Here is a 21,939-nt window from a genome sequence, read left to right on the forward strand (position 1 = left end):
GTGTTGTTTTATTTTCATGTTCTAGGTAAAAATCCTAATTGGCTAATTTATAAACTAAGAAATAAGTTGAAAATGAGAATTAGTTTGCAAATTGCAATTGCATAACAGGGAAAAAAAAAGTTCTTTCTAGTGGCTGCAAGAATCCTACATCTGATTTTAGACAACCTCATACCACTCCTATTAGGTTTGATTTGTACAACAAAACTACCCCACATACGGTGCTAATTTAAATTTCACTCCAAAAAGGCTACATGTTAAGTAAATAAAAAAAATTCATACTACTTTAAAATGGAATGCTTTTCTAGAAGTTGGAGCTAAATTACAAGACAAAAGACAGTTTAACTAAAGCAACTGGGGACAAAAAAAAACAAAGTATCACAAGTCATCAAAGTTGAACAGGTCCAGTTCGTCTCTTTCCATCCAAGAAAGATAGTGGACACGCAGCAAACAAATCTATTTATTTGGGATGTTCATTTGGCACACCTTCACTGATAGCTGAAGAAGCCAGTCTCTGAGAGCCAGGTTCTATAACAACTGAAGTTACCAAATACAAGTGAGATAACAAGGTGTAAAGCTGGATGAACACAGCAAGCCAAGCAGCATCATAGGAGCAGGAAAGCTGACATTTAGAAAATGATTTTCTGAAGAACAGTCTAGGCCTGAAACGTCAGCTTTCCTGCTCCTATGCTGCTGCTTGGCCTGCTGTTTTCATCCAGCTCTACACCTTGTTATCTCAGATTCTCCAGCATTTGCAGTTCCTACTATCTCTGACCAAATACAAGTTGATTGTTTTTGGCATTGGTGTCTGTTACCAAGTGTAGCCAGTGGACATCCCCGAGCAGCCTGTTCACAGACGATGTTCTCATTTTCTGTCGTTAGCTAGTGACTCCCAGGTGCAACAGTCAACACCTAGGAGCCTGCATGTCACACTTAGAAGTATCCTTGAAGCAGATTTTTGGGCAACCTACCAGTTTTCTGGCTTTGGCTCTGGCTGCTTCAACTTTCAGAAACCCCCTTGGAAGTGTCTGCAGCAACAAAGCCAGCGTTATTTGAGGGCTAATGGTAGTGCCGAGTTTGAGGGAACTACCATTTCATGACTTTATCCTGTTTGCATTTTCCCATAACACACCAGGCTCCAAACAGTAAAACTGCCAAGTTTCTTTTGTCAACAGCTGTAAACCATAAATGTTTCACATCCATATAACAAGATGCTGAGAACCAGGTTATTAACAATCAGCTTGGCCTGAATGGTCAGCTTGTTGCTCTTCCAGGTGTGTTTACGTAATGTCCTAAGTAGAAGGGCAACGGCTTCAAAAGATGTTAACATGACATACAGGATGCTAGGCTTCATAAATAGATGCAGTATGCACAAAAGCAAGAAAGTTATGATGAAATGTTGCAACTGGAGAAGCTTGTACAATTCTGGCTAACCAAGGCGGGATGCAATGGTTTTAGAGAGTTCAGAAAAGATTTACAAAAATGCTTCCACAAATGACCTACTTTAATTATGTGAATAGATTGCAAAAGGTGGAATTTATTTTTTTTGCTTTAGGGAAGGATATCGGTGTATTTAATGTAAGTGTTAAAATCAGGAGGAATCCAGTCAAGACAGGAAATAAATGCTGGTCCAACCAGTTAGGCCCAGGTCCTATTACTGATTTGAAAAACAGGTGAAAAGAGAGAAACTTCTGCTGTAAATATTGAGAACCAGAAGAGAAAATGTAAGATAAGCGACACAAGTACCAAAGGCAATATGAGGAAAAACATTTTTAGACTGAGTGGTTAGGATCTGGAATACACTTCATGCAAGTCTGGTGGCAGCAGTTTTAACTCTAGCCTTCAAGAAGGTAACTGAACATCCACTTGAACAGGAAATAAAACACAAGCCCAACAGAGAAAGGGAACGGAAACAGAAGGAGCTGAGTTATTCTTACAAAGAACTAGTACAGACAGAACAGGTCAAATGGTCTGCTACCATACCATAACGATTCTATAAATGGATTCACTCCATTCAGTTTCTAATTGGTGCAAGAATAATTGGAGGGGAGGGCTCTGTCTGAACAAACACCTTGCATTCCCAGACAGGCCACACATCATAGGAATTCCAGCTCCTATATTAAATGACACTGTACAAACACATTCCTTGTAAAGTGATTTACTATTACACTTCAGCACAACTACCATAGTTAAGGTGCCAAAATGTATTAGATTTTTTCCATTTTTTTTTCCACCCTAAATTTCTAGAAAATAGTAATACATTACCTTAAACAAAAAGCCAAATCCCATCATAAGATAAGAAGGTGGAAGATAATTCTTTTTACCTGGAAACACAAAGTAATGGTACAAACATTATTTCGGAGATCAAGTAATAACTAATAATAACAACACACATCTTCAAAGCATTACACAGCCAAATCAGTTAAAAGAAAATCGTTAAAAGAAAATCATGCAAATTACCATCATGCTGAAAACTTTTTCTTTGTCTTCAAACCTTTCTACATTGAATTAATAAAATTATTTTAGAAAAATCAAAATAATGTTTAACCTACCTGGCCTTCTAAGTTTATATGACTATTGGGAGGGGAAACAATATCTTTACAAGAAGAATTCTAATTAAACAAATTAAAATTTATAGTTAAGAATGATTTATGGTAGAAAATCTTAACAAAAGTAATGGGAATATCATATTCACAATCAAAATGTCAAATTATCAAGCTACTACTCAAGGTGAATGTCAGTAACATTCTACTTACCTCTGATCATGAAACTTCCTGTGGTCAGGTATTCTCCTGTAGGTGCCGTTTTTGATACCTGAAGGTTTAAAAGGTAGTACATTTATGAACATCATTTCTACATTTGCCTATGGTTACTTTGAAACCAGGTGTAAATAAAACTTACAGACCAATGTGGTACCACGAACCAGTGTCAGATAATATGGAACAAGCAGCTCAACATCTGCAATTTAGCTGTCAATCCTTTCTGACTACATCCAGGTCATAGAATGATAATGTAAAGATCAAGGCCAGGACTTTTTCCTCCCCCCTCCCCCCATCAAAAAAAGCCTACAAAAAAGATTGAAATGAAATGTCATCCTGATGAAATGTCACGCTGACTTTAGAAATGGCCAGATTGGCAACATAAATCATTATGCATGACCCTAAGGAATTTATCTTTTCTGCTAGATTCAAAATTACTATTTTCAGTGCCACATCAGTGTGAGGAACATTTTGCTGATCTGTTTTAATTGGGCAATCCCTTAGTTGCAAACAGGAGCCAATCTAGGTACAAGATTGAGAACTGACATGACCTAGACTAGAACTTGAAAAAGAAACCAGGCATACAGGTCTAAATGTCTTTATCGCAGCCGATGTAGTGAAGTTAGTGTGAGTCTGAGATCAGATCTTATAGGCTGAACAATTTTCCTCCTTCACAAATTAGCTCTAAATAAGATGTTTTTAAAAAAATTGGCTTTAACATAGGAAGCCCAAGACACAGAAGAGCGGTTTGATGGGTTGAGAAGCGAATGAGGATTTTAAAAGAGAAGTAACTTGGTGTTTACCATCGTAGAGGGTAGGAGACCTGTTCATTGTTGCACTTACCCAAACAAGTAGTTATCAATCATTGCTACGTAGTTGTGTGAAAGAGTCCAGCAGAACCCAGGCACTTGAGCACAGGAAGAGAATAACTTCTTCCTCAGAGAGTTGATAGGATTTAGAATTTGCTTCCTGGGATGCCATACAAGTTTTTTCAAAGAAAAAGAGAGCTGGATATATATTTGAAAGTGATGAATTTAGAGGACTATGGATACAAGGCTGGAGAGTGGGACTAGCTGGATTGCCCTTTCAGCAGACAGTACAGACATATTGGGTGGAATGGCCCCTTCTGTCCTGTAAAATTCTGCGATTCTACAGAAGGAAAGTAATTTGATTAAACCTTCCAATGAATAGCCATTCCTGATCAAACAGGGTGCTGATCTGTTGGAAATAAAATGTGACACAGAAACTGGACAGAAAGGAGTAAATACTTGAAAATATACTTTAAAAAGCATTGTAAAACTATGTAGCAGTAGATAATCAGAATAATAAGTATAAATAATTTTACCTTTACATGAGGACACATGAACTAGGGGCAGGAGTAGGCAATTCAGTCCAGAGTCTGCTCAGTCATTCAATTTGTTCATGGCTGATGTCATTTTGGCCTTAAATCCACTTTCCTGCCCACTCTCCACAACCCTTAAACCCGTTACTGATTAAAAATCCATCTCCTACTTAAATTTACTCATTCACGTTCCATCATACACTGTGTTATGAGGTAGTGAATTTGACAGATTAATGACCCTTTGATAGAATTAATCTCTAGTCCCTAATCTCTAATTTAAATCATTGTGGTCTACTGTCTGTTGAAATGGCTGATACCTCTGTGATATTTCAGTTAGGCTACAGGACCATGCAGCCTGACCATTAGATAGCTGGTTGACGAGATTAGACAGGACAATAGGACAGGAATAGCTGACGAAGTAGACAGTTGAGTAAAATATTAAACCAAAATGACAGCACATGATGTGCCCTAGGGAGTGACCACACTGGAAAGGTGGGGGGGGGGGGGGGGGGGGGGGGGGTGTGTGAAGATAAATGGCTGATTATTGTTAGTCAAGTTGTTTATTTCTGTGTATTAAAAGCTGTAACTCACGCTCAGAGTGAGTTCTGTATTGCTATGAGTCTACCTAGGACTCCTCTCCTTGCTTTTACTGGTAACCGTTTGTAATAAACTGCTCGATTTGCTTAAATGAACTCCTCCACCTCAAAGTTATTACTGCCTCCGAGAAGGTCGCTCTTACACTCTCACTCTTAAAAAGTCAAACCCCTCAACTCTGGAATCTAGTCAATGTCCTCTGAACTGCCTCCAATGCAACACCATCTCTCCAAGTACAGGGACCAAAATTGTAAACAATATTCCAGGTACAGTCTCACTGAAGGCCACTGTATCGGAAAAGCTAACTCTGATTTTTTTTTTCTTCACAGATGCTGCACATCTGCTGAGCTTTTCCAGAAACTTCTGTTCATGTTGTAGTCTCACTAATACCTAGTACATTTGCAGCAACAACTTTACTTATTTAGCAATAAATGTCACAAATCCATTCGCCTTCCTTATTACCCACAGTACTTTCATGCGAGTTTTCTGTGATTTGTGTACAAGGATACCCAGATCCCTGAGCACGGAAGCACTCTCTGAAGTTTCTCTGCATTTAGATAATAGTTGCCTTTTTATTCTGCCAACCAAAATGGATAACCTCACACTTACCCACATTAAACCTCTTCTGCCAAATTTTGGCCCATTCACCTAACTTATCCCTATCCATTTGTAAATCTGTATTTTTATCTTTATTGCTATTTACTTTCCCATGTCTGTTACTATTATCTGCAAATTTGGCTTATTGTACCTTTCATTTTCACATTCAAGAAATTAACACAGATCTGTAAACAGGTGGGGCACAAGGACTGAACCCTGTGGCACCCCACTTCATACATCTTGCCAATGGAAGAAATCATTTATCCCAACTCTCTTCTTTTTATTGGTTAGCCATTCGTTTATCCATTTTTATAAATTACACCCACCCCCATGCGATCTTAACACATTGACATTTGCTTTTCTTTTTGCTAATATTGCTCATTGATTATTCAACCATTATTACCTACAAATCCTAACTAAACCAGGACCACTGCAAAATTTATCAAATAAAAATGCAAAGATAATTTTCAAATATTTGTTTTGAACAGAATGTATTATCAATTAAATCTTATTTTGATTCATTCTATAATAAATATCTTTACTGACATATGGTAGATTTTTATGTTCACCAGAGGACCAGAATTAGGCATAAATGAATTGTCCATTCAATTTCTATCCCATCTATTTCAATAGCTAGGCAATCCGTGCTGCCAGATTACCGACTAGGAAAAAGGAGAAGCAGCCCCACACATTTAGATTGCTGCATCAGACATGTCGCACGTCAGTCACAATATCACTTCAGTCAGGAGGTTGAGGGTTCAAGTTCCACTCCAGACGATTTATGCTCTGCAGGAAAGTAGTACGGCCAAAATAATTCTCAAATTACATGTTAAATTGAGGCCCATCTCAAGCGAATGTAAAAGATAACTATTTGAAGAGGAGTAGGGGAAATTCTCCTCAATTAGAAGGTTAACATTTATGGTTCAAACAACATTACTGGGCACTAACACATTGCTGTTTGTGGGGTCTTCCTACATGCATATCAGGTGGCGTGTTTTCCACAACAGTAACTGCACTTTAAATGTGATCCACTGGCTATGAAATTTTGGGACTCCTGAGGTAAGAAAGTACGTCTTTCTTTTGTACTCAAAAGGTTAGCAATCTATTTTGACAAGAGAGGTTTCATGTGGGGACTCCCACAGTGTAACAGTGCGGAAAAAAAACCATGGTGGCTAATTACCTGGTTATGATAAACCCACCAAGCACTCGTAATTACACGCGCTTCCCATGCAGCACTGTAACAAACTGCCATTGTGCCAGCTTCAGTCAATGTACGTGGTGGAATTGGTTCACCTGTATGGAAAGAAGAATTTCAATAAAATTGTTCATGTAAAGAAGCTTGGAAATCAATTTGCAACATTAAACAGTAAGTGAATTGACCTTTTGGGTTCTTGATGACACAGCTGGTGGCACCATGGAGATCAGCATGTACATAAATATCACCTAAAAAACAAAATTCAAAATGAACAAGAACCATGTGATATAGAACAAAACAAAAATAATGCCACAACCGGTCTCAGTATTCCAAGGTTCAGGAAAAAGTGAGTGAAAATGATTACAGTTACTACTCATCACCAGCTGGCCAGTGATCTACATATGTGTGGTCATTTAAAAAGGATATGGCTTAGTTTAATGCATTTTGGTTTTGAATAATTCATCAACACTTTTGACCCAGAGGAATAATACAGGAAGGAGATAGATTAGGAGGAAATACATACAACCATTTGATAAATTCAGGATCATACACATTTCCCAGAAATATGTACAGGTCCATATTTAATTTCCTGGGTCCCCGGGACACTTGACCATGGCCATGGAAATTACAGTAGGTTCAGATTATCAGTTCTGAACAAGAAGTTAATGATTTCAAAATAAGTCAAGCATGGTGAGATAAATACTCGTCACAAAGCAGATAAAATACAAAGATCAGAATGCATTGTTTTAGTTCTAGAGTAAAAACTGTCCAGAGTGCATTCATGTCTGGGCACCAAACCTCAAACACCTCAATCGCATAATGATTCATAATTCACCAGAATAGTATCAGAACTTCTAAAAAACGTTTTGAACATAGGGTTACATAAATTTGATTTTAAAATATTACTCTTTTTCCTTCCAGTTTTGAAGTTTGAGGAATGATCTAAGTAAAATCTTAAATGATAACATGATTCAATAGTATGTCACGATGACTTCATCTTTCCTAATTTCAGTGGACTTGAGTTTTTTTTAAAAAGCAATCAATAAAAGTCCAGCTTTCCTGTTTCTGAACAGTACTGGAACACTGCTCCAGCCTTCATCCTGATTCTCCTCCTGAAAAATGTCTGGAAGTTTGGCTGTGATTCAATGGATTGGCAGATCACATTCAATGGTTGAATCGACTTCTATTCCATTACTCCAATGTTGTAAAAGACTCAAATGCTAATGCAATTGTTAAAGATAACAATATTCGTGTAAACATTGAGTTGCAGAGGCCAGATGTTTAGGAAAACAGTAGCAAGTTGACTTATAGGGGTACTATTTGACTGGTGATATGTCAACTTATATGAGGAATATTTGCAGGTGAAAGTCCACCCACTCAGCTAACTATATATTTTTGGTCACCAAATCAACTGATCACAAAGGCGACAGGTCAGAAACTGTCCCTACTAATTCCATCCCAAAGATGGCAGGAACGGAATGAAAAAGTATTTCTAGTTCGAATTTTCACTGAGAGTCAGCCATTGTTGAGGTCAGTTGGCTCGCTGAGCTGGTTTGTTGTTCCACAGACGTTTCATTACCCCGCTCGGTAACATCATCAGTGCAGCCTCCAATGATGCACGGTGTGTTTTCCCACCTGGTTTTTGAACGAGTCTGTTCAGCTTGATTGCCTCACTTCCAGTTTTCCATTTGGTGAGTCAGCCATTAGATTTTGTATACTAAATTCATTAAATTTATCAAATTCAAAATCAAGAGGCATATAAAATTATACAATTTCAATTTTCATCACAGTACAGAAAAGAACACTACTTCTTATTTGTAGAACATGCATTAAAATCCATAGAAATGATTTTCAACTCCTCATCTTCAGGGCCAAATATCCAATCTGCATCTTGCATTAACATGTCGTGGAAGCAGAGTCATTAGTGACATTTAAGCGACTGCTGGACATGCACATGGACAGCAGTGAATTGAGGGGAATGTAAGTTAGGTTATTTTATTTTTGGATTAGGATTATTCCATGGCACAACATCGTGGGCCGAAGGGCCTGTATTGTGCTCTGCTTTTCTATGTTCTATGTTCTATGTCAGGCAGGTCAACATCATCTTCAATAACAGTCATGTCATCAGCCATATTAATCCACAAATAATCATCTGTACTATCAAGTGTACTGAATGTCCGATATTTCTTGAACAATTTGATGATAATCTTGGCTCTGATTTGATCCACGTACTTCACATCCCATGCAAAAAGGTTGCTAATGTCAGAGCTCAAACGCTGTACCCCTTGGTGAATGTCATCTACTCTCCAACAACCCGATCATTCCACTCTTTCTTCACTTTCCCTCTGAACAACTCCTTTGAAAAGGCATTCAATGATTAAATTGGGCGGCACAGTGGCTCAGTGGTTAGCACTGCAGCCTCACAGCGCCAGGGGCCCGGGTTCGATTCTAGCCTCGGGTAACTGTCTGTGAGGAGTTTGCACATTCTCCCCATGTCTGCGTGGGTTTCCTCTGGGTGCTCCGGTTTCCTCCCACAGTCCAAAGATGTGCAGGCTAGGTGGATTGGCCATGTTAAATTGCCCGTAGTGTTCAGGGGTGTGTGGGTTATAGGGGGATGGGTCTGGGTGGGATGCTCCAAGGGGCGGCGTGGACTTGTTGGACCGAAGGGCCTGTTCCCACACTGTAGGGAATCTAATCTAATCTAAATATGGCTGGTCAGTTCATCAGAAGTCACAGCAATATCACTGCTGTTGAAGTTAGATTGCAAAACATCAGCAAGGTGTGATCTGAACATATCTCCAATAAGAAGCGTTTTCTTTGTATAATCCAAAGTTTAAGCTATTCTCAGCCATATTTTCAAGCTGCCTTCATCCATCCATTCTTCATCATGAATGCTGAAGATTACTCCTTTCGAGAAATACTGTTTTTTCCCTTGTGTACAACAGCAATGGAACAGTGGTGAATTAAATCCTTTCATGTTGCTTTCCATAACACAGTTTTATTTCCAACTTTGGTCACTGTTTATTCGAAGGACATGTCAAAATTCATGGCAATCTCAACAATGTTCCAAATACAGGCCAATCTGTATCCATTTTTGTGATGTCTGTTTATAATATGCTGAAATTCAATCAGTCTATAGACAAGTTCCGCTGCAAGATGCTATGATATCTTGACTTTTGTCCCTGTTCAAAATGTTTCTCTTCATAGACCAGGTACACCATCCAGGACTAACTTTGAGATCCTCAATGCCCAATGTTTTTGGCTTCTTCCAGGGAACAATTCAGATAAATCCATAAGAAACTGAGCATCCATTCTGGTGATTTTTATGGACCTATTTTGTGACTTCATTTTTTAAGTGCTGTCACAAGCTAAGCTTTCCTGTATTTTCACATTTACTCTTGGGCTCCTAACTGGAAGATGACGTCCAACCTTTAATCATCTGATATCTTAAATTACCTTGATGCTATATAAATATTAGTCATCTCTGGGATGTATGTTATTTCAGCTTAATATTATATGGTCATATTAAAAAGGGAAGGTTTGGCAGGAACCCAGAACACACCAATGAGAACTTATACATGTGATATATGAAATGGTAAGGATTTTTGGTCAAACATTTGTGTAAGATTTGACACAAGATCAACTGTTACTTGAAAATATATGGCACTTAGGTTCCTATTAAGAAAAAAGTCAGTTGTGGTAGAATTATTGTAAGCAAACCCTACTAAAGTAAATGCTAATTAATAGCAATTTTTTATTTTAATAAAGAATTGTTATTTGCAAATGTACTATTTAGGGAACAACAGAAATAGAGAAATTTGCCAAGAAGCCCAAAGCATTCTCACTGCCCATGAGCTGTATTCTGCTAGTCATGCCAGTGACATCATTCCATCCCATACACTCATATTTATTCTGTTTATTTGGGTACTGCCTTGGTTTTTTTCCGTCCACTGGCAGAGCATTTCACAAATTGCACTGGAGCAGAATTATGCTTAAGAACGTTCTGGAGTTATCAAGAGCCTCAGCCATGGAAATAATTTCTCTGAAGTTTTTTTTTAGAAAACATGGCTCACATCACCTAAGTAACTAACAATTTATGTACAGAGCGAATTCCTACCCTTGCCCAGACCCTTTCTTTGCACAAATAGCATATAAATAAGTCTCATAATATTTTAGATAATAATACTTTTCAGTGGAGTAAATAGGCATTACTTTAATTTGTCAGTCCAACCCTGGCAGAGACTAAACCACAATTTACAACCTGGTTTCCTGTTTGATCCTGAGAGGGGTTTCCAGCCCAATAACCTGCTCTGTGACGGTGACAGCCAGAGTCCAAACAATTAATTAATTCCATGAGTTAAACCTCCCCCCAAGCCACTTATTTTTAATTGTGTTCTTGTCTCTACCCCTGTTTTAACTTATCCACACTTTTGTTGTATCTAGATTTCACTAAAATTCACTTAAATTCATTTGAAACTCTGCCGCCCAAAGTCTGACTCCTGCCAAGCTTTATTCAAACATCAATCTGCTCAATGGCCTACAATGACTGCTGGCTCAGCAACATCCTGATTTGACTATTCTCAACAGTGTTTTCAAATCCCGCTGTGACCCCAAACTCTCAATTTCTAGCATCCTCAGCTGTATAGCCTTCCTAGTTCTTGTCATTCAGTCATACAGCATGGAAGGAGACCCTTTGGTCCAACTCATCCATGCTGACCATGTTTCCCAAACTAAACTAAATTTCTATTTATGTGCTTGGCCCACACCTCTCTAAACCTTTCCTAATCATGTACCTGTCCAAATGACTTTTAAATATTGTAACTCTACCTGCGTCTGTCACTTCCTCCGGTAGTTCATTCCACATATAAATTGATTGATTATCAAATGTACCAAAATACAGTGAAAATCTTTGTGTACAAGCCATACAGGAAGATCACAGTAAGTGAATGATGTAAATATCAAGACTTAGAGGCATATAGGTTACATTGCACAGGGCGAGCGCTAGGTGAGATCGACATTAGCAAGATCAGCATTATTTGAGGATAGAGAGCCCATTTATGAGCCTGATAGCAGCAGTTCCTGAACTTGCTTGTGCGTGTTCAGACTTTTGAACCTTCTGCCTGATGGAAGAGATTGTAGGAGGTCATTACCGGGATATGATGGGTCTTCGAAGATGTTGGCGGCCTTTTCACAGCAGCAAGCCATATAAATGGTATAAATTTGGGGCGGCACGGTGGCTCAGTGGTTATCACTGCAGCCTCACAGCGCCAGGGACCCAGGTTCAATTCCAGCCTCAGGTGACTGTCTGTGTGGAGTTTGCACATTCTCCCGGTGTCTGCATGGGTTTCCACCAGGTGCTCCGGTTTCCTCCGACAGTCCAAAGATGTGCAGGTTACGTGGATTGGCCATGCTAAATTGCCCGTAGTTTTAGATTAGATTCAGATTAGGTTAGATTAGATTCCCTACAGTGTGGGAACAGGCCCTTCGGCCCAACAAGTCCACACCACCCCTTGAAGCATCCCATCTAGACCCATCCCCCTATAACCCACACACCCCTGAACACTATGGGCAATTTTATCAATTTTAGTGTTCAGGGGTGTGTGGGTTATAGGGGGATGGGTCTGGATGGGATGCTTCAAGGGGCGGTGTGGACTTGTTGGGCCGAAGGGCCTGTTTCCAGACCATCAGGAATCTAATCTAAATGGAGTCCATGGATGGAAGGTTGACTTCCGTGATGGTCTGGGCTGTGCACACCAACCTCTGTAGTTTCTTATGGTCTTGGACACAGCAATTGCCAGACCAGGCCCTTACGCACCCAACAGAACGCTTTCAATGGTGCATCTGTAGAAGTTGGTGAGGTTCCTTATGGACATGCCAAACTTCCTGTGCTGCCTAAAAAACAAGAGGTGTTATTGTGCCATCTTGACTGTTGCATCTACATGGGAAGTCCAGGACAGGTTGTCAGTTATTGTCACTCTGAGGAACTTGATGCTCTTCACCTGCTCAACCTCAGTTCCACTGATATAGATGGGGGCGTGTTCACCTCCTTTCTTTCTGAAGTCAAAAATCAGTTCTTCAGTTCTGCTGACATTGAGAGACAGATTGTTGTGCAATGAGAACATCACCAAGACCTATATCTCCCTTCTGTGGTTTGACTCGTCATTGTTAGATATCCGCCTCACTATGGTGGTGTCATCAGAAAACTCGTAGATGGTGTTCGTTTGGAATTTGGTAACACAATCATAGATGGTTTGCGGTTGCTGATCAAAGAGGGTCTGGTGGACTGAAGTGCAACCGTTTCAATGCAAGAAGTGAAACAGGTAAGGCAGATGAACTTAAGAGCTTGGATTAGTACTTAGAACTACGTCGTTGCGATTACAGATACTTGCTTAGAGGGGGAAACAGGACTGCCAGCTTAACATTCCACAATACAGATGTTTAAGGCTGGATAGAGGGGGATATAAAAAGGGTGGGGGGTGTCACTACTTATTAAGGAGTATATCACAGCTGTACTTGGATGGCTCATACAGCGAGGTAATATGGGTAGAGCTCAGGAACAGGATGAGCGCAATCATAATGTTTGGGGTTTACTATAGGCCTTCCAACGGCTAACAGGAGATAGAAGAACAGATATATAGGCAGATTTTGGCAACAGGGTTGTTGCCGTGGGTGATTTTGACTTCCCATATATTGACTGGGATTCACTTTAATGCTTGGAGGTCGGGTGGGGCAAAGTTTGTAAGAAGCATCCAGGAGGGCTTCTTGAAACAGTATACAGATGGTTCAACTACGGCCTAGAACTGGGGAACGAGACTGGCTAGGTGGTCAAATTCTGAGTGTGTGGAGCAGCTCTGCTGGTGAGGCGACGACCTAGTGGTAACATCACTGGACTGTTAATCCAGAGACCCAGATAATGTTCTGGAGACCTGAGTTTGAATCCCACCATGGCAGATGGTGGAATTTGAATTCAATAAATATGTGGAATTGACGATCTAATGATGACCATGAATCCATTGTCGATGGTCAGAAAAACCCATCTGGTTCACTAAAAGTCCTTCAGAGAAGAAAACTGCCTTCCTTATCTGGTCTGGCCTAGATATGACTCCAGACCCACAGCAACGTGTTTACTCTTAACTGCCCTCTGGGTAATTAGGGACGGCATTGCTGGCTAGGCAGCAACGCCCTTGTCCTGTGAATGAATAAAGACAAAAAAAGCTCGGAAACAGTGATCACAATTCAGTAAGCTTTAAGGTGCTGATGGATAAAGATCGGTGCAGTTTTCAGGTGAAGGTTGTAAATTGGGGGAAGGCTAATTACAATATTAGTCAGGAACTGAAGAATGTAAATTGGAGTCAGATGTTCGAGGGTAAATCAACATATGGTACATGCGAGGATTTCAAGTGTACGTTGGTCGGAGCTCAGAATCAGCACATTCCTTTAAGGATGAAGGATAAGTATGGCAAGTTTAGGGAACCTTGGATAACGAGAGATATTGTGAGCCTAATCAAAAAGAAAAAGGAAGCATTTATCAAGGCTAGGAGGATGGGAAAACATGAAACAAGGAAATTTGGAAGAAACCTAAGCAAGGAGTCAGAAGGGCTAAAAGGAGTCACAAAAAGTAATTGGCCAACAGGATTAAGGAAAATCCCAAAGCTTTATACAAAGAGCAAGAGGATAGTCAGGCAGAGGGTTGGCCCACTCAAGAACAGGGAAGGGAATTTATGTGTGGAGCCAGAGGAAATGGGCAAGGTTTTAAACGAGTACTTTGTGTCAGTATTCACCATAGAAAAGGGCATGGTGGATGAGGAGTCTGGGCAAGGTAGTCATAGATAGTTTGGGTCATGTTGAAATCAAAAGGGAGGTGGTACTGGGGGTCTTGAAAAACATTAAGGTAGACAAGTCTCCAGGGCCTGATGGGATATACCCCAGAATACTGAGAGAGAGGCAAGGGAGGGAATTGCTGGGGCCTTGAAGGAAATCTTTGTATCCTCACTGGCGACAGGAGAGGTCCCAAAGGATTGGAGAATAGCCAATGTTGTTCCTGCGTTTAAGAAGGGTGGCAAGAATAGTTCAGCTAATTACAGGTGGGTGAGCCTTACGTCGGTGGTAGGGAAATCATTGGTGAGGATTCTTCGAGACAGAATTCACTCCCACTTGGGAATAAGTGGGCATATTAGCGAGAGGCAACATGGTTTTGTTAAGGGGAGGTCGTATCTCACCAACATGGTTGAGTTTTTTGAGCAAGTGATGAAGATGATTGAGGAGGGTACAGCAGTGGATGTTGCCTACATGAACTTCAGTAAGGCCTTTGACAAGGCCCTTCATGGCAGGCTGATACAGAAGGTTAAAGTTGCAAGGGTTCGGAGGTGAGCTTGCAAGGATGGATTTAAAAAAAACACTAACTCGGTCACAGAAGATAGAGGGTAGCAGTGGAAGAGTGTGTTTCTGAATGGAGGGCTCTGACTAGAGGCGTTTCTCAGGAATCAGTGTTGGGACTTTTGCTGTTTGTAATCTATATAAACGATTTGGAGGAGAACATTACTGGTCTGATTAGTAAGTTTGCTGATGACACAAAAGGTTGGTGGAATTGCAGATAGTGATGCAGATTGTCAAAAGATACAGAAGGATATAGATTGGTTGGTGACTTGGGCAGAGAGACAGCAGATGAAGTTTAATTGGAAAAAAATGAGGTAATGCATTTTGCAAGATATAATCCAGATGGAAAGTGTACAGTAAATGGCAGAACCCTTCAGAGTACTGACAGGCAGATGAATCTTGGTGTACAGGTACACATGTGGAGAAGGTAGTCAACAAGGCATATGACATGCTTGCCTTCATTGGCCATTCAGTTTAAAAACTGGCAGGTAATGTTGCAGCTTTACAGAATCTTAGTTAGGCCACATTTGGAATATGGTGTTCAATTCTGGTTGCCACACTACCAGATGGATGTGGCCTGATACAGAGGGCATTAGCTATGAGGAGAGGTTGGAGAAACTTAGGTTGTTCTCACTGGAATGGCGGAGGTTGGGGGGTGGGGGGGACCTGATAGAGATCATGGGCACAGACAGAGTGAACAGTTTTTCCCAGGGTGGAAGAGTCAGTTACCAGGGGCCAAGGGTTTAAAAGGTGCAAGGGGCAAGGTTTAAAGGTGATGTACAAGGCAAGTGTGTTTTTTAAAACAGAGGGCAGTGGGTGACTGGAACTCGCTGTCAGGAGAGGTAGCAGAACCAGATACAACAGTGGCTTTTTAAGGGCGTCTTGACAAATATACGAATAGGATGGGATTAGAGGGATACGGTCCTCGGAAAGGTTGGGGGTTTTAGTTGTGACAGGCACCGTGTCAGTGCAGGCGTGGAGAGCTGAAGGGCTTGTTCCTGAACAAAGACCAAAGAAAATTACAGTACAATGTAAATGGAGTTCAGTTGGAAGCTGAGAATGCGTCCTTGGGTAGCTCTAGTGTTGACTGTTATTGTGGAAGAGCAGCAAATACCTATCTTCACTGATTGTAGTCCATGGGTCAGAAAGCTGACGATCCAGTTGCAGACAGTGGAGCTGAGACCAAGATCATGGAGTTTTGAGGTCAGTTTGGTGGGGATAATGGTGTTGAAGGCAGAGCTGTAGCAGATGAGCAGGAGTCTGTGTCTTTGATGTCCAGATGTTCCAGGGCTGAATGCAGGGCTAGGGGGATTTGGCATCCTGTGTGGACTTATTAATGTTGGTCACCAAACTGTAGGGGATCGAAGCGGGCCGGGAGACTGGAGTTGATGTGGGCCATGACCAGCCTCTTGAAGCACTTCGTGACTAGTGAGGTCAGAGCCACTGGGCGCTTGTCATTAAGGCATGTTGTATGTGCTTTTAGGTACTGGAATGATGGCGGTCTTCTTGAAGCAGATGGGGACTTCACCTTGTCAGGGGGAGAAGTTGAAGATGTTGGTGAATACCTCTGCCTGTTGGTTTGCACAGGATCTGAGCGTTCAGCCAGGGATACCATTCTGACCCATCAGTTTCCTTGGGTTGACTCCTAGGTAAATCGATCTGATGTCTGAAGTGGTGACAGAGGTGACAGGTGTGTCTGGGGTTGTCAGGGCAGGCATAACCATTGCACAAACCGAGCATAGAAAACATTCAGCGTGTCAGGGAGGGATGTGTCTTTGTCCACTATCTTGCGCTGTTTAATTTTGTATCCCATAATATCATTTAGGCCTTGTCATAGGCTGCGGGAGTCTGTTTGATAGATTTGGACCTCCAGCTTGGTCTGGTACTGCCTCTTGACATCAGCAATAGCTTCGCAAAGGTCATATCTGAATTTCCTGTATTGGTCTGGGTCACCAATCTTGAATGCTACATGTCTGGTCTTCAGTAGGAAGTAGGCTTCCTGGTTCATCCAAGGTTTATGGTTGGGGAACACTCGGATCAACTTCTTTAGCATGCAGTCCTGTACACATTTGCTAATGAAGTCCTTGACTATGGAGGCATACTCATCTAGGTCTTCCACTGAACACACGAATACGGTCCAGTCCACCGATCCCAAACAGTCCCAGAGATGGTCTTCCACTGCCTTGGACCAGCATTGTATTTCTTTTCATGAAGGAGTTCCCTGCTTCAGCTGTGTTTGAAAAAGTTGCCTCTCAGAGCCCTTTCAAATCTTTCTCCTCTCACCTTAAAAATATGCCCCCTAGTTTTGAACTCCTCCACCCTAGGAAAAGAAAATGACCCTGGCTATTAATTTTATCTATGCTCCTCGTGATTTTTCAAACCTCTAAGATTATCCCTCAACCTCCTGTGCTCCAGTGTAAAACAAAAAGCCCAGTGTACCCAGTCTTTCTTTATAAGTCAAACTCTCTGGTCCAAGCAACGGCCTTCTAAATCTTTTCTGAACTCTCTCCAATTTAATAATATTCTTCCTACAGCAGAGCAACCATAACTATACACAGTACTCCAAAAATGGTCTCACCAATGTCTTGCACAACCGCAACATGACAATGCAACTCCCACATTCAATGGTCTGAGAAATGAAAGCAAGAATGCTAAAAGCCTTCTTCACCACCCTATCTACTTGTGATGTAACTTACCATGTGTGTACCTAAAACCCCAGGTCTGTGTGTTCAACAACTATACCTAGGACCCTAACATCAGCTGTAAAAGTCCTGCCCTCGTTCATCTTAGCAAAAACTGCTGTATCACTCAATTATCTAAATTAAACTCCACCTGTCACTCATCAGGACATTGGCCCAATTGAACAAGATTCTTTTGTCATCTTAGATAATCTTTTTCACTGTTCATTATACTACCAATCTTGGTGTCATCTAGGATAAGCAGAACCACCAATTCGACTGGGACAACACCAAGATCCTGGGAAAAGCGAAGCAGAGACAAACACGGGAATTTCTAGAAGCCTGGTACTCCATGAAGAAAGCCATCAACAAACACACAGAACTAGACCCCATCTACACTCCACTGCGAAGAAAAACCGGAAGTGAGGTAATCCAGCTCAACAGACTTCAGAGTGTAAAAACAGGCAGGAAAACACAACGGCGCTTCATCGGAGGCTGCACTGATGATGTTTGCCAGCAGGGTAACGAAACATCTGTAAAACAACGAACCAGCTCGGCGAGCCAACCAACTACAAACATCCACAACCTGAGCTACAGATCCACTCTAAAACCTTAGCTGTAAACTTATTGAGCATACTTCCCAAATTCTCGTCTAAATCATTTATATCAATGGCAAACAACTGTGGACCTAGCACAGATTGCTGCAAAACCATTGGTTACAGGCCTCCAGTCCGCAAAACAACCCTCCTCATATACCTCCAGTTCTGGCATCTAACTCACTTATAACTCCCTTTAGCATACTATTGCATGACATGTCTTCAGGTTCTCAAATCCTGACCTGTGAAATCCTCTCTGACTCTCTCATCTTGTAAAATACTCCATGACATGTACTTTTGTGATCACTCCGATAATTTCCCTGATTATGTTTTTCACTCTCTATGCACTCAAAAGTCTTTCTTGCTTATGTCAATTACAAATAATGATCAATTCTAAAGCTCTCATGCACTTTAAATCTATGTGATTTCATCTTCCATTAAATATATGCATGACTTATTAAATTTATTGATAACATTCCTGTGAATAATTTTCGAGTTGGTGTTTCTACCAAGCAGAATCAAATACTACAAATGGGAATTTGCGAAATGTAAGCTTAGCAGCTAGGTTAATAAATATATTTTCACTTATTGCCTGGTAATTTACTAAACTAAGTAACAGATTCAGGAACAATCCAGATAAGATGGCTTGGTGGGAGAATCACTTTCCTGGATGAATGAGATTTGACTACAATACAGGCTATTACGTAATCAAATCTACTTTTCTAGAAGATATTTCAGCAGTTTCAACAACTTATCCCAATTTGATAATTTTGCATCAGGTACCAACCACAGTGAATTGCACGTTAATAAATGCAGATGCAATAGACAAAGATCTCTGGAAAAAGAAAACAACAATACAAACCTGATTTAAGATACCGTTTGACAATCAACTCATTTTGTTGCTGGTCTCGACCAGCTATTACAAGGTAGTTTTCACTGCTGATAAACCACAAGAACTTCTCAAACCTAACAAAGAAAATAAAAGTTAGTAATAATTTGCACTGAGTCACTGAATCAGAGTTATACAGCAGGGAAGCAGACCCTTCAGTCCCAACTGTTTCGCACCAACCAGATATCTTAAACTGATTTAGTCCCTTTTGCTGGCATTTAGCCCAAATCCCTCTAAACCCTTCCTATTCATGTATCCATCCAGATGCCTTTTAAATATTGAAACCATACCTGCCTCCAATACCTCCTCTGGTGGCTAGTTCCATATGAGCTTCAACCTTTGCATGAAAAAGTTATGCCTCAGGTCCCTTCAAATCTTTCCCCTTTCACCTTAAACCTATGCCCTCTAGTTTTGGACTCCCCTACCCTGGGAAAAAGACCATGACTATTTATCCTATCTGTGCCCCTCATGATTTTATAAACATCTTTAAGGTCACCCATTAGCCTCAACACTCAAGAATTCAAGATTTGCTGCTAACTTTTCCGTTTATCTGTTATAATGGCTAGCTTGAAATGTGAGAAGGTTAATTTATCGTGCAGAGTTTGAGTTATAGGGAGAGGCTGAATAGGCTGAGGCTTCTTTTCTCTAGTGTTAAGACAACTTGCTACAAATTTATTAAAATGGTTCAATCATTGGAATTAAATGTACCTTGATAAATGCATTAGAATATTTTTAGAAATTGACAGAAGTCATATGCAGCATTGATATAAAAAGCACATGATTCAGAACAGATCAAAATTGCCATTTTAATACATGCACTGAATTCAAATTCAATTTTAAAAGGAAGACTGGCACTTCAAGGCAGAGATCGACAAATTCTCGATCTCACAAGGAATCAAGGGCTACGGGGAGAGTGCAGGGGAGTGGAGTTGAAATGCCAATCAGCCATGATTTAAATGGCAGAGTGACTTGATGGGCTGAATGGCCTTACTTCCACTCCTATGTCTTATGGTCTTATACTGTTTCGCTAATGTCTAATCAAATGACACACTGGCCTGGATTTTGCACAACTTGCTGGTGATCTGGAAGAAACCTGCCCACAAAGACGAGGAAATCTCTGGATTAGATTTCACCTTTATGTCAGTTTTAGTTCATGCCAAGATAAAAAGTGACCTTCAGGCAACAACTTGATGCCATTAAGTAGGATAAGCAGTCAGTCATAATGAAGCATCCTTAATATGCAAATTATCATTAGAAAAATTTGATATTTTAACAATATAAAATTAGCTTTTCAGAGCCTATGAAGCTGTTTGGTAGGCATGATGGAGTTAATATTCTGTTTTAAAAAAAACCTAGCTAAACCTTATTTCACAAAACATGAATTGAAAAGTTGCAAATTTGTATTTATTGACTTTTTTACATGGCATCAACTTGGAGGCTGTGTCTAATTTATCAGAATATGAAAAAAAAAAATCTGTTATTTGATAGTGCAGCACGTAAGCAGGATTGTGCTTTCATTTCTCCCAGACTTGAAGCTAGTCCAAATTGACAAAATAAATACGTCTCCTGCACAGTGACTGCATGTATTCTTTATAAATTACCTATAGAAGCTTAAATTCTCATCTCATACATGCAGCATAAAGCTGTCCTAAAATCTACTTGGGGCTGGATTTTACATTTTCTGGCAGGGTGAGGAAAATGAGGGAAAAACCATGCTGCCCATACCTCCTTGCCACTGCAGTTTTAGCTTGGCATATCAACATTAGATAGCTAATTAGTAGGCGGGCAGCCAAGTAATAGTACAAAGTGGAGGCATCACACCCAATCAGACTTCCATGCCAGACCATTGAACAAAAGGCTCAAGTCATGTGCAGAATGTCAGTCAGAATCACCAATTTCAAGGCTCCTGCCCTTTCAATCTCACTATTTCTTATAGCCAGCTCAAAACAGTTAACAAATTAAGACAGAACATACAGATCCTGTCATCTTCAACAGCAGACTGATACTACTCACATCCAGCGTATGGTCTCACTCTCACCATTTACTTCATTATAGTCGGCTCACTGATACTCGGTTGGTGTTCCTCCAGGAGCATACAAATCTACTCATTAAGACAGCCTTGATCAAATATCAACAATACCAAATAAATTCCAGAGATGACATGAGAATCATGTCTTTGGTTATGCTTCCTTGGTGTCAAAGTTAACTGAATGGAAATCAGAGAATATGGTCTCCATTGGCTGGAGTCATGTAGCACAAAAAAATTATAGTGATAGTTGGAAGCCAAATCAATTCAGTTCCTGAACAGGCCTGCAGGGGGTCCTGATGGTAGTGTCCGATATACATCCATCCAGAGCTGCTTTATCAATAAACCTCTCTGCACTATAAAGATCAGAGGTGGAAACATTCACTAATGATTGCTAACTACTGTGGCCTAGGCTGTTAAGTGGTAAGTATGGTCCAACTGTTACAACAGTCAACACAATGACCTTCTTCAACAAACAAAACCTCTGAGCCATCATTTCCAAATATTAGCACAGTAAATCCTTCACTATCAACCTGGCAGCTACCAACGGGCAAGAACTTAACTGTGATGGAATATGCTCCACTTGCCTTTGTGAGTGCAGTTCCAATAATCAGGAATCTTCACACCATTCAGGCTAAAACAATGCATTTGATCAGAATTTGTCCACCGTCTAAAACATTTATTGCTTCCACCAGTTGTGTATGGTGGCAAGTGTACACCATCTGCAAGATGCACTGCATCTATTCAAGTCTGCCTCAACAGTACCTTCCAAACCAGCATGTCTCTACCACCTAGAAGAGCCATGGCAGCAGACATGTAGGAAAACAACAAGCTACAATTTACCCTCCAAATCATGCATATAAAAGTGGAAATATATTACTGTTTCTCAA

At 40.5% G+C, this 21,939-nt stretch overlaps 1 protein-coding gene across 5 annotated transcripts in view; it reads right to left on the reverse strand.

Annotated features, from left to right (window-relative positions):
* The window catches only part of LOC125455713 (ribosome quality control complex subunit NEMF-like), a 109,624-nt gene that overhangs the window by 23,138 nt on the left and 64,547 nt on the right, over window positions 1–21,939 (reverse strand). For all 5 annotated transcript variants that reach the window (XR_009446230.1, XM_048538060.2, XM_059649096.1 and 2 more), the window contains 5 exons: window positions 18,997–19,100; window positions 6,670–6,732; window positions 6,470–6,582; window positions 2,754–2,811; window positions 2,263–2,321 (listed from right to left, as the gene is read on the reverse strand). Coding sequence is in view for 4 of the 5 variants with exons in the window: in XM_048538060.2 (XP_048394017.1) it covers window positions 2,263–2,321; window positions 2,754–2,811; window positions 6,470–6,582; window positions 6,670–6,732; window positions 18,997–19,100 (397 nt within the window). In the remaining variant the exon portion in view is untranslated. The remainder of the gene's footprint in view (window positions 1–2,262; window positions 2,322–2,753; window positions 2,812–6,469; window positions 6,583–6,669; window positions 6,733–18,996; window positions 19,101–21,939) is intronic.

The sequence above is a fragment of the Stegostoma tigrinum genome, chromosome 10, assembly GCF_030684315.1.
Source record: "Stegostoma tigrinum isolate sSteTig4 chromosome 10, sSteTig4.hap1, whole genome shotgun sequence".
In the NCBI taxonomy this organism is placed as follows: Eukaryota; Metazoa; Chordata; class Chondrichthyes; order Orectolobiformes; family Stegostomatidae; genus Stegostoma; species Stegostoma tigrinum.